This window comes from Colias croceus, chromosome 17, assembly GCF_905220415.1.
Source record: "Colias croceus chromosome 17, ilColCroc2.1".
Classification (NCBI taxonomy): Eukaryota; Metazoa; Arthropoda; class Insecta; order Lepidoptera; family Pieridae; genus Colias; species Colias croceus.
In genome coordinates, this window is record NC_059553.1 from 10,566,723 (window position 1) to 10,581,065 (window position 14,343).

The 14,343-nt window shown below is 40.1% G+C and overlaps 1 protein-coding gene across 1 annotated transcript; it reads left to right on the forward strand.

Annotated features, from left to right (window-relative positions):
- The first annotated feature begins 486 nt into the window (after nucleotides 1-486).
- Nucleotides 487-12,890, forward strand: LOC123699338. Its single transcript, XM_045646265.1, has 16 exons — nucleotides 487-805; nucleotides 1,265-1,434; nucleotides 1,535-1,694; nucleotides 1,843-1,937; nucleotides 2,631-2,766; nucleotides 2,884-3,056; nucleotides 3,152-3,328; nucleotides 5,854-6,009; nucleotides 6,275-6,511; nucleotides 6,646-6,873; nucleotides 6,983-7,099; nucleotides 11,072-11,272; nucleotides 11,584-11,701; nucleotides 12,155-12,300; nucleotides 12,458-12,620; nucleotides 12,859-12,890. The coding sequence occupies exons 1-16, from the start codon at nucleotides 679-681 to the stop codon at nucleotides 12,888-12,890; spliced, it is 2,436 nt and encodes an 811-aa protein (XP_045502221.1). The 5' UTR covers nucleotides 487-678.
- Nucleotides 12,891-14,343: the final 1,453 nt, after the last annotated feature.

Sequence of the window (14,343 nt, forward strand, 5' to 3'; positions counted from 1 at the left end):
ACCCTCATCAAAATCCGTTGCGTAAGTTTAAATATCTAATCCTACCTCAGACCAGTTTTATCACAAAGTTTTATATACCTACCTACTGTAGCACCACAGTCCACAGGTAGCACGATGATTACATATGTGTGTTACTTAGTAACAATTTACTAATCTGTGCATAGTGTTAAAGCAAGCGCTAATGTTAGGCCGCCTCTCCATCTGCAAGAAAACTTCAGCGAGAAATGTCCGACAGTCTGTCTGACAGTAGCTTGCATGTCTGATTCCACGTTTCCACCTGCAAGTAGACTTGCAAGTTGCTGTCAGACAGACTGTCGGACATTTCTCGCGGAAGTTTTCTTGCAGATGGAAACGCGGCCTTAAGCGCACAGATATGCGCTTTTATCTGTGGCTTTTATAATTTATGAAGTTGTCATGCGCATATGCTGTTGAACTTGTGTTGAACCAATGAAAAAATCACGGAATCACGTTGAACCAATCGTTGAACACACGATCAGCTGATTTTGACATCTGACAGTTAATAAGCTCGGTTGATCGAATTCGGTTGGTTACTCCAAAGAGAATACAAATACCTAGGTACCAAATACTTCATTCACTCAAAAGTCAAACTGTGCTCAACCCAACGGTCTGCTTTGTTTTAAAATATTTATTGCGTGATATTAAGGAACAAGAAAAAGTATGGATGTTTGGGAAGACTTGATCGAAAATTATGAAGGCTATGACGACGCGGACGGTGACAATTTTTCAAAAGTTGTATCCAATGCGTCTTTAGTACTTGCGGAAGATTTGGCTGATTTTGAAATCGGTACAGTATCTATTATTATTTCATAGAAATTTTAATATAATATAACCCATTGTTAGTTAAACTAATAATAATTATTTTTATTTATTTATATCCAAAACTATATACCTATGACTTGGAAACTAAAACTACAAATATTAATTATTCGGGCCTTGAGCGCGGGGACCGAATCCAGAAATTCCGTAACGAAAAAACCTCACGCTCCCCACTCCGACGGGCACAGAGGTGTGGCTTGAAGGCATGCTATGCAATAGCTTTACCGCGGCAGTCCCCGAGTGCCACACGTCTTTTTTTTCTTATTAAATAGTAAGATTTCTTTAGAATTTACATTGTAATAAGCCACACTAAACGTTTTTGAAAAAAAAAGTGAAACATAAAGAGGTGGATGTATACCATAAACTCACATTAAAATAAAATGAGTAAACTGTTCATATATATAATATATATATTAATTTTGTGCAGAATGGGTTGTTTCAACATTATTGCATCAACCGGTGCATTTATTGGAAGTGATGTCGAGCAAACGCAGTGAGGAAAGATGGGCCAAGTGTGTTGTAGAGGCTCTGAAGCTTTTGAACTACCTGGTTCAGAATCACAGCATCCCACACGAGTATTACCATCAAATTGTTCAGGTTTACAAATAATTTCATGTTTATGAACTATTAATGATTGAATGATTATGAACAATGTTAGCTAGTTTAGAAGTATGATGATATAAATTGTTGTCTCCAGGTGTGCTCCCTACACTATGATGCGACAGCACGCCAACATGCACTGACCTGTCTTACAAGCATCTGCAAGCACAGTTCTGCTGCTGGTCTTAATTTCTCCCGACACCTGGCTGCTCTCGAGGAGAGTTCTGTGTGCAAAGCACCTCTTGCCTTGCTAGTTGGTAAATATTATACCAGTTGGCAATATATCATTCATGAGTGTATACCAATTCTATTGACTCTCTTCTCATTAAAAGTTTCATTTGTTTAAAATTTACTTTATGTAATCAGTGCGCGCCTTTTGTGAACTTATAATCAAATATTTTACAGGTGCCATATGTGAATATCATCCCTATTTGGTGTCAGAGGATGTGCCCAAAGTTTGGCGAATTTTTCTAAATATGCTCGATTCAAATAAACTCACTGTAAGTGTATTTTTATTGTAAAGTTTTGTTAATTTATTTATTTCTTTCTTTCTTTATTCATCTTTGACTTACAGTACAAAACATACCAACACGCACAAAGATAACAATTATTACAAAGTTTGACTTAAAAATAAGGTACAATTAGAGACAAACGATACAATATTAACATTAAACAGGTCCACTTCAGATTTAGCACGTAAGAATTTATTTAACAAATTGATTATTAATAGTATAAATCAGTCAGATAGCATTTGAAAATGTTGAATCTCCTGATTTTGCAAGAACAAGTTATTACCTAACATAATTGCAAGTCTCTTAAAGATCTCTCCTTTTTTATACAAAAATTAAAGCATAACTCACAGGCTTTAGCTCTGGCTTTTTTCTGATTTGGAATCGACCGTCTCCCTTAAATTTTACGCGTATAGTTTCATATTCCATAAAAAATTTGTCTGGAACATGATGGAGCCCACTCACACTTTTAAGCGCATAAAACGGAGAGCTCCTCAAGACCTCTTTCCACCATAGAATCAGACTTACCATGATCTTAGAAAATATTATATGGAGACGCCACTGGGCGTTTGCCATTCATGCCAAAATTAACACTTTTAACTACCAGCTTAATGCTTAATAAGGCAGATTGCAGGTTTAGAGGAAAAAATATTCCATAAAAATGGCGTGTGTGTCTTATGGTAGGGAGCCGCGCTGGGCGCGGTGGCGGTGGGCGCGGGCGGCCTGCTGCGCCACTTCGGCGCCGACCTGCCGCTCACCGAGCTGGCGCTGTTCGCCGACAGCGTGGCACGCGCCGCGCAGCTGCCGCGCTGCGAGCAAGGTTCGTGTGCGTCGCTCGCTCACAGTCGCATGAATACGCATGGAAAATCGGCAATCACTTAGTTAGTATATTGACCTGTTTTATCATATTATAAATACGGTCTCTGTGTGGCGACAGCGGCCACGCGCGTGCTGTGCGAGCACGCGGCGCTGTTCCGCGAGCAGCTGGCGCCGCGCGGCCAGCTCCGCGCCGCGCTGTGGGGCCGCGCGCGCGCCGCCGAGCCCGCGCGCCGTGCGCTGCTGCAGTTGTACGCGCAGCTACCGCACACGCTCGACCGCCATCAGCTGCAGGTGAGCCTCTCCGACTCCCCAGGTATTCGTGGGATTTTTTCTATTGTAATAGTTACGTACTGCATGCGTTTGATCGTCTTTATATGATATTTTAGGAAATAACGGAAAAGGAGCTCTTGCCGCACATGTCGAGCAGCTCGGGCGCGGTGCGCGTGACGGCGCTGCGCGCGGCGGCGCTGTGCGGCGCGCTGGAGCCGCTCGACCGCGTGCACGTGCCCGCGCTCGAGGCGCGCCTGCGGGCCGCCCGCGCCGGGCCCCCCGACATGTTACTCGTACGTATCACTGTTATTCTCCTACTTTTGATGAGAATGAATACCTTGTTTACACATATATAATATTATATATTTTTTTCGTTGTATAAATAAATAAATAAATAAATAAATAAATCTTTATTTGCTCAAATGTGGTTCACAAGTTATTACTTTATGGAAAGTACAGCACATTCGCCAGTTATACTGGCATGCAAACATAATTTCACAGCTCCGCATAATCAGAAAAAAAAAATACAATTTTATTACATAAACATTATTATAGTTAAGTTCAAATACTTATTTATTATTATACATGTCAATATTTATGTTTATAATCCAAAAGGTCCCTTACATTATAAAAATTTTTGCTTAATAGCCACATAATATAAAGTTTTGTCTTAAACTGTTTTGCGTCCAATTTCTTTAAATCGTCTGGAATATTATTATAAATTTTAACACACATAGCATGACAGTTTTTTAAGTACAAAGATGTTCTAGGTTTATGGTCAAGTATCAATCTATTAGGATGACGTAAATTCCCGTACATTTCTTGAGCCGTGGTAAATAATCTTTGATTATTTTTAACAAATTTGCAAATTTCAAAAATGTAAAGGCACGGCAAAGTTAATAATTTAAGTTTTATAAAAAGGGGTTTGCATGATTCGAAAGGCCCTACACCACATATAGCTCGGATGCATTTTTTTTGTGATACAAAAGCTTTCTTTATATTTACTCCATTTCCCCATACTATAAGTCCATATCTTAAAATTGATACTACGTATGCGTGGTATGCCGATGTTGCTGTCTTTATGTCAGTTATTTTACGAAGACGTCTGAGTACATATATATACTTATTTATTCTATTACATACTTTTTCAATATGAGATGTCCAGTTTAAATTCATGTCTATTGTTATGCCTAAGAATTGTGTTTCATGAGTTTTATTTATTATTGTATTGTTATGTTCTAGTTTTAAGTCAGATCCAGGTTTATTTAAGAATTGAATAAAATTTGTTTTATTTAGGTTAAATTTGAGATTGTTCAATGTCAGCCAATTAATTAAATAGTCAATATTATAATTTATGTCACGTTGGTAATTTATATGGTCAAAATTTTTAATGTCAGTTTTAAAGATTATGGATATATCGTCAGCAAATAAGATTATCTTATTGTCCGAAACATCGATTAAGTCATTTATATAAACAAGAAATACAGAGTCAGGTGAAAATAAAAATGTTACAAAAGATATTGTACACAATTGGCGGCCTTATGGCTATAAGCCGTTTCTTCCAGGTAACTGGTTAAAGGATAAATGTTTTATTTTTGCGCTGGAAAAAAGCATTAAAGATCTTGCTGCACATTACCACAGTCGGGTAATGAGCATGCAGTATAGGCGCTCTCTGTTTCCTGCTGAATGCGCTGGCATCCGCGACATTGTTATGTAGGTTGGAATTATGTAGGTAATATAATTTGAAAGGAAAATACTCTTAAAATTGTAGTTAAATCAATGACCTATTATACTATAGTCCTTTCCACCTAAGATGATTTCTGTGACACATCGATTTTTGACACGTGTAGAGATGTCTTTACTGAAATCATATCAATTATTTCCGATAATCGATAATATTTTATATGGAAATGAAATCGATTTGAATAAAGTACCAAAATTAGTTTTTTCGGCATTTCGCGAACAATTAACTAAGGAAACTTAGCAAACAACAGCAACAAAAAGTCAACAATAACAATTAGTAACAATAACAGAATACCACGTAAAGTATCAATATAAAAATTCAACTTGTATACAAGGCTGACGCACTCGTACAGACGATTGACTCGATTGACAAACGATCACAAGATGGGCGCCGATGATTTTCCAACTCTATGATTTTTCAACGATCCATTTCATGTACACGAAATGCGTAGGTATTATATTTTTGTGTTATTTTATTTTATTTTTCATTATATTTAACTAAACAGTACTGTTTTTGATTTATAAGCTTAAGATGTTTCATTTTTATATTTTTGGTAATAATGCCGCAATAAAATAAAAATATTATGCACTAAAATTATTTTGGCGTTTTAAACATAAAATACGTAATTCGGAACACGATGAGGTGTCACAGGAATCATCATAGCTGAAAAGGACTATAGTAGACGCGGCATACGCCAACATCATTGCACTAAAAAAACAGCGTAATTAATACATACCTACTTACTAACGCATTATCACCAATACAGTTGTTCTCTCTTTCACTCTCACGCACGAGACATAATACATGTCTCACTCATGTACTTCGTAATAACAACTGCCGATTAAAATACAAAAAGAACGTCCAGCCACGACGCTGAATGGTGCGTGACTAAGTGAAACTCGGGCACTTAGCTGAGTTTTTTCTTGCCAAAATAGAGAGCGGGTAACGTATCTAGCTCTTTTATATATCATAGAGTTAAATAAATTTTTTCGTGAGGATTTTCACACATCTTATAATATAACACAATCTGATAATATAATATAACCTGAAAGATACATGTGTTATTGCAAATAGATGGCATGGTGCATCGAAAACGGAGTGTTCGGCAGCTCGGAGCTGCTGCGCGCGGCGCTGGCGGGCGGCGCGCTGGCGGGCGGCGCGGGCGCGGGGCCGAGCGGCGCGCGCCTGCTGGCCCGCGCGCTGCTCGCCGCGCCGCTGCACCTCGCTCAGGTATTGTGGACATATTGTATTGTTATTGTTAATGCTTGCATAGTATGTACCTATGTGAGTATATATCTATCGAATCTTATAGTTTATCAAAATCAAAGACCCGCTACACTCTTATTGTTTTATTCGAAAATCTTCAACAACTAATTTTGTCAGACCTACTGTATACTTGCAAAGGAAAAAAAAAACAAAATCAGTCCTCGTCGTCGTCGTTTCATAGGAGGACGGTTATGAATTCACCGGAATTTTATATACGCATTTCTTTTAGACCGCAGTCAGTATGTTGGTGGGCGCGAGCTGCGTCGCCGAGAGCGCGGACGGGTGCCTGGCCGTGTGGCGCCAGCTGCTGGCGCCGGCGGAGGGCGAGCCGGCGCCGGCCGAGTGGCCCCCCGCGCCGCCCGCGCCCCGCGCCGCCCGCCGCCGCGCCCTGCTGCTCGACCGGTTCGCGGCCTGCGTGCTGCTGGCGCTGCGCACGCACCGCGCGCGCTGCCCGACCTATCTGCGGGTGCGTATCGCCCCAAACCAATATACCAATATATGCATAATCTAATATTCTCTTTATGATATTGACTGTTTATTTTGTTAAAATAAGATTTTATGCCATCATAACGAGAGTGAAAACGTGAATATCGTCAGCAGGGCGAATGCACGTGCGAGGAGCTCCCGCCGCTGGCGGCGACGACGTGCGGCGTGCTGCGCGCGGCGGGCGGCGCGGCGGCGCAGCTGGCGGGCGCGCTGGCCGGCGCGATGGCCGGCGCGCTGGCCAGCACGGCCGAGCGGGCCCGCGCCGCGCTGCCGGCCGCTCTGCGAGCCGCCGCGCTGGCGCCGCCCCACCCGCTCGACCGCGTCTGGGAGCGCTACTTGCAAGTGAGCGCGAGACCGCCCATTATTTTTTATGATACCAAAAAATTCAAAGCACGTATCTTTTTCGAATTTTTTCTGTCTCGTGAGCGCCTCATATAATGTTTATGTTCAGAGCGTGCGCATCGAGGAAGTGAGCGACGCGGAGCTGCAGTGGCGCTGCTGCGAGGCGCTGTGCGGCGGCGCCGCGCCCCGGCCCGCGCTGGCCCCGCACACGCTGCGCGCCGCACAGGTCGCGCATAACAAACCAAATATTCATACTTAATCAATATTGAATGTACGGAAAATATTGAGCAACGATCGTATCAAATAAAATATTTCAAAAATCCCAAAAAGAATAACTAAATATTAGCTCTGTAGTTTCTAGTGTTCCGTACCGAAAGTGTAAAACGGGACCCTATTACTAAGCCTCCGCTGTTAAACCGTGATAGCTAGAAAGCTGAAATTTTCACAAATGATGTATTTCCGTCGCCGCTATAAACGATAAATATTAACAAAAACCTGCGAAGTGCGAGTTGGACTCGCGCGCGATGGGTTCCGTACTATGGGGCGGTCCTTAATATTTTTTTTTATTTTTAGTATTTTAGTATAGCGGCAACTCAAACTCAATAAAGAGTCCAGTTTTACCCATTCGGTACGGAACCCTAAAAATTAAAAAAAAATATTAAGGGCGGTCCACATACAATAAACATGACGTACGGAATCCTTCGAGGGCGAGTGCGACTCGCACTTGGCCGGTTTTTTATTTAATAATTTATTTATTTATTTATTTATTTATTTCTGATTCCTTACAGCTATTCATACAATAATTACATAATAATAGAACAATACGCCAATAAAAAGGAATTCCGTTAATAGAATTATTATAAAAACATATTGTGACAAGGAAAATCGAGTAAGAAAGTAAGAGGAAAAGATATACGTTAAAATAATAATTAACAAAAGACTCTTGTGATGAGTCATGAGTGTAGGTGTAGTAATGGTGTGTAATTGGTGTGTAGCACAGAACATATTATAATGGAGGTTTGAAAACCTCCTTTATCTGTTCTGTGGTGTGTAGTCTGTTGTGAGTGAGTGAGTGAGTGACTGACTGATTGACTGAGAGTATGTATGTATAATATAATTTAAGTAACTAAAAATTAAGTACTGAAACCTATAGTTATTATTATTAATTATTGGAAAAAGTGATTGCTTTTTTAAAATTTGAGCGAGATGTCTTAAATATGTCCACATTAGAAAATTTCTTATTATATATATCTGTCAAGCGGAAAAGAGCTGAGTGTTGCAGATGCCTGGTTGATGCAAGCGGTACTCTGAATAAGTGTGTGTGTCTAGTGCGGAGCGATGGCGCCTGAATAGATATATTGCTGAGAATATTCGGGCAGTCCAACTTATTGTTTATAATGTCATAAAAGAGCATCATATCAATAATATCCCTTCGCTGTTCTAAGGTATTTAATTTGTGGAGTGCACAAGATTCGAGATAATCAGCTGGATTGGCATGACATAAAAAATTTAGCTTTTTTACAAAGATTTTTTGAATTTTTTCTAGCCGTTCAATATGACAACGATAAATTGGACGCCAAATGGAACTCGCAAATTCGAGCACACTACGTACATACGCGAAATATAGTACCTTTAAACATAGAATGTCATTAAATGCATCACTAGTGCGAAGTATGAATCCTAGATTTTTATAAGCTTTTTGCATGACAAACTCGACATGATCAATATGTGACAGTTTTGTGTCGTGGATAACACCTAAGTCCCTAATTTGATTTGTTCTTTGAAGCATTTCATCATTTAATCTATAATCAAATTTAATAACATTATTCTTCTTACGTCTAAAAGTGATTATTTGACATTTGTTGATATTAACTGATATTTTATTATTTTTGTAATAAAGGGAAAGGCGATTGAGATCACTTTGCAGTTTGAAACAGTCTTCTATGGTGCAGATTTTTTTATAAAGCTTCTTGTCATCGGCAAATACGAGGAAATTAGAATTAAGAAAGCACTCATATAGATCATAGATAAAAACGTTGTAAAATAACGGTCCGAGATGTGAACCCTGAGGAACACCGGATGTCACTGTAATAAAATCTGATCTCGATTCTTTATATAGGACTCCGTCCATCTTAAGAGGTTGCCTCTAATACCAATGGCAAAAAGTTTCATTAACAGAATATTGTGATCCACCTTATCAAACGCCTTCTCAAAATCCGTATAGATAACATCAATTTGAGAATTGTCATCTAGGTCTCTGTTTATGTCATGTGTAAACTCAAGCAGGTTGGTGATAACGCTTCGCGATTTAATAAAGCCATGGTGATTATTAGGGATGCATCTTGAAGCACTAAAATATATGTTGTTAAAAGCAATACGTTCTAGAAGCTTACCAAATATATTCAACACTAGCTTCCGCCCGCGACTCCGTCCGCGCGGATGTCGGTCTTCGCGTGGATGGTTTATTAATCCATTTTGAGTAACTCTGACAATGACATCTTATAAATATCTATTGGACCCAAATACGGCTAGGCCTATAATAATACGCAACGTGTGTTCGCGGTTCTACAGAACAACATCTATGGATAAAACTGAAAAATTAAGATTTATTTTTTTCTACGTATTTTTCCAGGATAAAAAGTATCCTATTTTACGCCCAGGATAATAAGGTATAATTATACCAAGTTTCATCGAAATCGAACCGTTAGTTTTCACGTGATGCCTTCACATACAGACAGACAGACAGACAGACAGACAGACAGACAGACAGACAGACAGACAGACAGACAAAAATTTTTTTAATCACATATTTGGGTTTGGTATCGATCTAGTAACACCCCCTGGTATTTATTTTTTCAATATTTTCAATGTACAGAATTGACCCTTCTACAGATTTATTATATGTATAGATTGATATTCCTCTGTAATTCGTTATATCGGTTTTAGATTTACTTTTATGTATTGGTACGACTGGCGCCTCTTTCCATCTGTTAGGGAAGATACCTTCCGAAAGAGAGCGTTTAAATAATATTAAAAGGGGAGATAACAGGCCAGATTCACACTTCCTTATAAAAATTGCAGGTATGCCGTCAGTTCCAGCCCCTTTCCGAGGATGAAGTTGTTTAAATATTTTTTTAAGTATAGTCACGTTAACCTCAATGGAATGAAGGTTATCGGACATATTAGCTTCTTTTGCATAGTTGGGGATAGATTGATCGCATGGCTGGAATACGCTTCGGAAATATTCGTTAAACGAGTCGCAAATATCTTGTCCGTTTGTTAATAGACGCCCTTTGTAATACATACCTAGTCTGCGGCAGACTATGGTCAGACCGCTTGTTTTTTATATAAGTCCAGAATTCTTTCGGTGAATTTATAATGCTATTTTGACAGCGGTGTATATACTTATTGTATGATTCTAATTGTAATTCTTTAACACGGGCTCTGAGAAGAGAGAAAGCGGCATAGTCACACGGATTATTAAACTTTTTCCATTTCTTATGAATTTTTGATTTTTCCTTAATAAGATTAATTAGTGCTGGTGTATACCATTTGGGATAATTATACCGAGACGTAAGTCTGACAATAGGAATATACTCGTCAATACAGGAATATATAACCTTATAAAATGCATCAACAGCTAATAAAAAGCTCGTGCCAGTTAATATTTTTTAACTTATAGTTGATCCCGTCATAATCACCCTTAAAAAATTTCCGTACCACCCGGGTTTTACATTGTAAAGGTTTTATATATAAATCATTAATAATACATTCGAGTGGACTATGGTAAGGATCAATATTTACTAGCGGCTTAGAGCTTATGCTACAGTGTAAGTGGGTATTAGAAAGAACGAGGTCCAGAACATTACCGCATGTATTCTGAAAAAAGTTGTATTGCTTTAAACCCAGTAAGTTAAATGTATCTAGTAAAATCAAAGCAGAGTTATAAAGTTCGGAGTTGCATTGTTTTGATATATTAAAGTTGTCATTTTTCCAACTAATAAAAGGAAGATTGAAGTCGCCGGTAACTAAAAAATTGTCATTAATATTATTACTGTAAAAATCCTTTAAGGCGTTATCAAAGTCTTTGAGTAAATGGGGAGCGTCAGAGTTAGGTGGTATGTATACTGCTATAATGTGTAAATCTTTGCTACTGTAGTTTGAACTGGTATTAAAATAATAAATGTAAAATTTCCAGATAATATTGAGTGACGAGCGAGCGGAGGGGCCGCTGTTGCGCGCCTGCCTCGGGACCGTCGCGGCGCTGGCGCGGCGCAGCCCCGCGCACGCGGACCCGCGGCTGCTGCGGCAGGCGAGTGGCGGCGTGGAGCGCCAGTCAGACTTAGTGGCGGTTGCGCACAGGTCCCTCGACGTCCCGCTTATACCTACGATGTTCCCAGCCGCCATTAAGTTTGAATCGTACTATACCAACCGGCATCTGATATTTAAAAAAATAAAATAAATTATCTGATAATTTATGGGTTCTTATGGAATACACGCTTCAAGAAGATCCATGAAGAACTCATGAAATTAGTCTGGCCGTCGAAATCCAGCGTTAAGGAGTACAAAAATACAAACATACAGGTCAAACTACGGTTACACTTGGGAGTATTGCTAATATAAGCTTTGACTTAAAAGTTCAATGAATAATGATAAGTGACAAAGAACTGGCAGCGGCGACATCGCTAATGTAGTTTGTACGGTGTGCAGGTGGTGCGGGCGGCGCGGGGCCGGGTGCGGGGGGCGGGGCGGGGCGCGGGGCGGGGCGCGGGGCGGGGCGCGGGGAAGGGGGACCGCGCCCTGCGCAGGGACCTGCTGCTCTTCGTAGGTCGGAACACTATCCGTTACACTGTTCACTCTTTTGTAAACTGCATGGTAGTCTTGTAGTCAAATTATAATAATTTTTAAAATCATATTTTGAAGTGAAACTTTTTATGCGCGTTGAGAGTAAAATTTCAAGGTCGCGTCATGGCAATGCCGTCACATCATGTGTAAAGCGACGATTTTGGTATCTTCGAATATTTCCAAAGAAGTTTCACTTCTGACACGTGTACTCGGTTCACGCGCTCTTTATTTATTTATTTATTAGCCTTAATCAGACAATCAGTATAAAAACTTAATTCAGACTGATGAGTCGACATCGGCAGATTGGTCTCCTTCATTCCCTTTCACTTTTTTCTGTTCAGTGCTGTCCTTGTCCATGTTTTTTCTCTTTTTTTTAAATGTCGATCTAAATATAATTTTGTTTTCGTTTGTGGAGTCATAAGATGTAAATCGGTAGGAAGGTACGGCGCATTAGCCGAGGAACACGACGTCGGTTTCGGCGAGCGCTGCGAGCTGCGCGAGCGTTGCGACGCTTGCGAGGAAGAACAACTGCGCTATTTGCGGCTGTCTCCGCTGTTAACGGTCACCCGCAACGGCCAAAAGGTAAGGTTTCGTCTGTTATTTTGGAACAAAATATTATAATAAAAAGAAAAAATTATGCAAATCATCATTAAAACAATTAAATGAATGTGTTTATTTATAATGAGCAAACTTTTTTCCTTCTATTTATATTCACTGTTATTGTGTTTTGTAACATTAGTTGGACTTATCGCGTGCCGTCGCACTGTGCGTGTGGGGCACGGCGGGTGCGGGGGGCGGCGCGGAGGGCGCGGGGGGCGGGGCCGAGGGCGCGGGGGGCGGGGCCGAGGGCGCGGGGGGCGGGGAGCTGCGCCGCGAGCTCGTCGACTGGCTGCGGCCCCGAGGTAAATGCCGCTACGTTTCACTGCATTTAAATAAGATGTATTTTAATTCGTTTCATAGAATACTTTTCGCTAAAATGAATTTGAACCCATTTTTACTAACACAAACTTATCTTTTTAAATAAATTTATATTTTGATACCACGATATTCATTGAATTTTTTAATTCTGTCTGAAACTAGATTTTGTTTAATATATAATTACGAAATTACAATTAATATAAAAACAATATTATACTATAGGAAATTACACGGGGCGCTGGGTTCAATATTAGTTTGAATGTAATAAGAATGTACATACTGCGATTCTACACAGCTACCTAATTGATGTAGGTAGTTGATATCAAATCGCAGCAAGTCAAAGACTATTAGCAAAGTGAGGGTAGTTGGGTCAAACGTCATATAAACAACATCTGATTTGTACGAATGCGTCACGATTCAAAGGAAAGCGGCATTTTATTGTATTCGACAGTTAAGCATGTTCGGACAGGAAACAGTGACAACTAAATTAACAACTATTAATCCACAAAAATATTAAATCCAAAGTTAGGTCTAACAATATTATGACTATTGTTGATGGTACCGAAGTGTCTAATTGTGCAGTGGCGGCGGGCTCGGCGGGCTCGGCGGGCTCGGCGGGCTCGGCGGGCTCGGCGGGCTCGGCGGGCTCGGCGGGCCTGGCGCTGCCGGCCAGCTTGCTGGGCTGGCTGGCTCGCGCGGCGCCGCTCGCCGACCTGGCGCCGCACCTGCACGCCGACTGCCTCGCCGACATCTTGCACGTCAGTCATATTCCTTCATTTCTACTACTCGACTCCTTTTTGATGACCACTTTCGTAAAAATATCTAGATATTAATATAAAATATTCATTGCATTTTCTCATGTAAGTTTGATGCGTTAATCGAACTTTAATGAACGAAATATAAATATTATTTTTATGTAATATTTTCAAAACTTTCACATTCGATAAGTTTTCTTTAAAGTATATATTATATTAATAGACCGGGAGATATTGACACAAAATTTCGAGTCATTTGTAACAGGATGGCGGTTCTACAGGGGTCTTAGTACGCAATGACAAAAAGAAAAACGATGGCTTAGTCGCGTGGGCGTTAGTCGAACTCGTCGGAAAAATAGCGAAGTCAAACGATTTGTAACACAAAAATTTTAGAATTTACCGATAGCCCATAAAAAAGAAGTAGGCGGTAGCGTCATGCCATACTTTTCCGGTGAGACTTACAGCCCGCCATACCGACGCGAATGTGTTGATTTAAAAAAAACAATTCAACCATTTGTACCAGGCTAACTTTTGCACAGGTAACCATCGTCGTGCAGCCATTTACGAAAATCGCCATGCCATACTTTTCGGACGATTCCAAATGGTCGCCATACCGCCGAAAATCTGCAAATTTTTTTTTCGCCGAACAATTTGTAACACCCTAAATTTTTTTTTCAACAACTCCAGGGGCCGTAGACAAAGTAACAATTACAAAACGATAACGAAGTTAGAAATCGCAAAAATGTATGGGATTGACATACGCCGCGTTAGATCACGTGGTCTATCTAATGTCAATCCCATACATTTTTGCGATTTCTAACTTCGTTATCGTTTTGTAATTGTTACTTTGTCTAAGGCCCCTGAATGATTATAAATAGAAGTGTGATAATGCCATACCTGTGGGAGGTGGCGAATGTGTGTCAATATCTCCCGGTCTATAACGCTTTTAAAG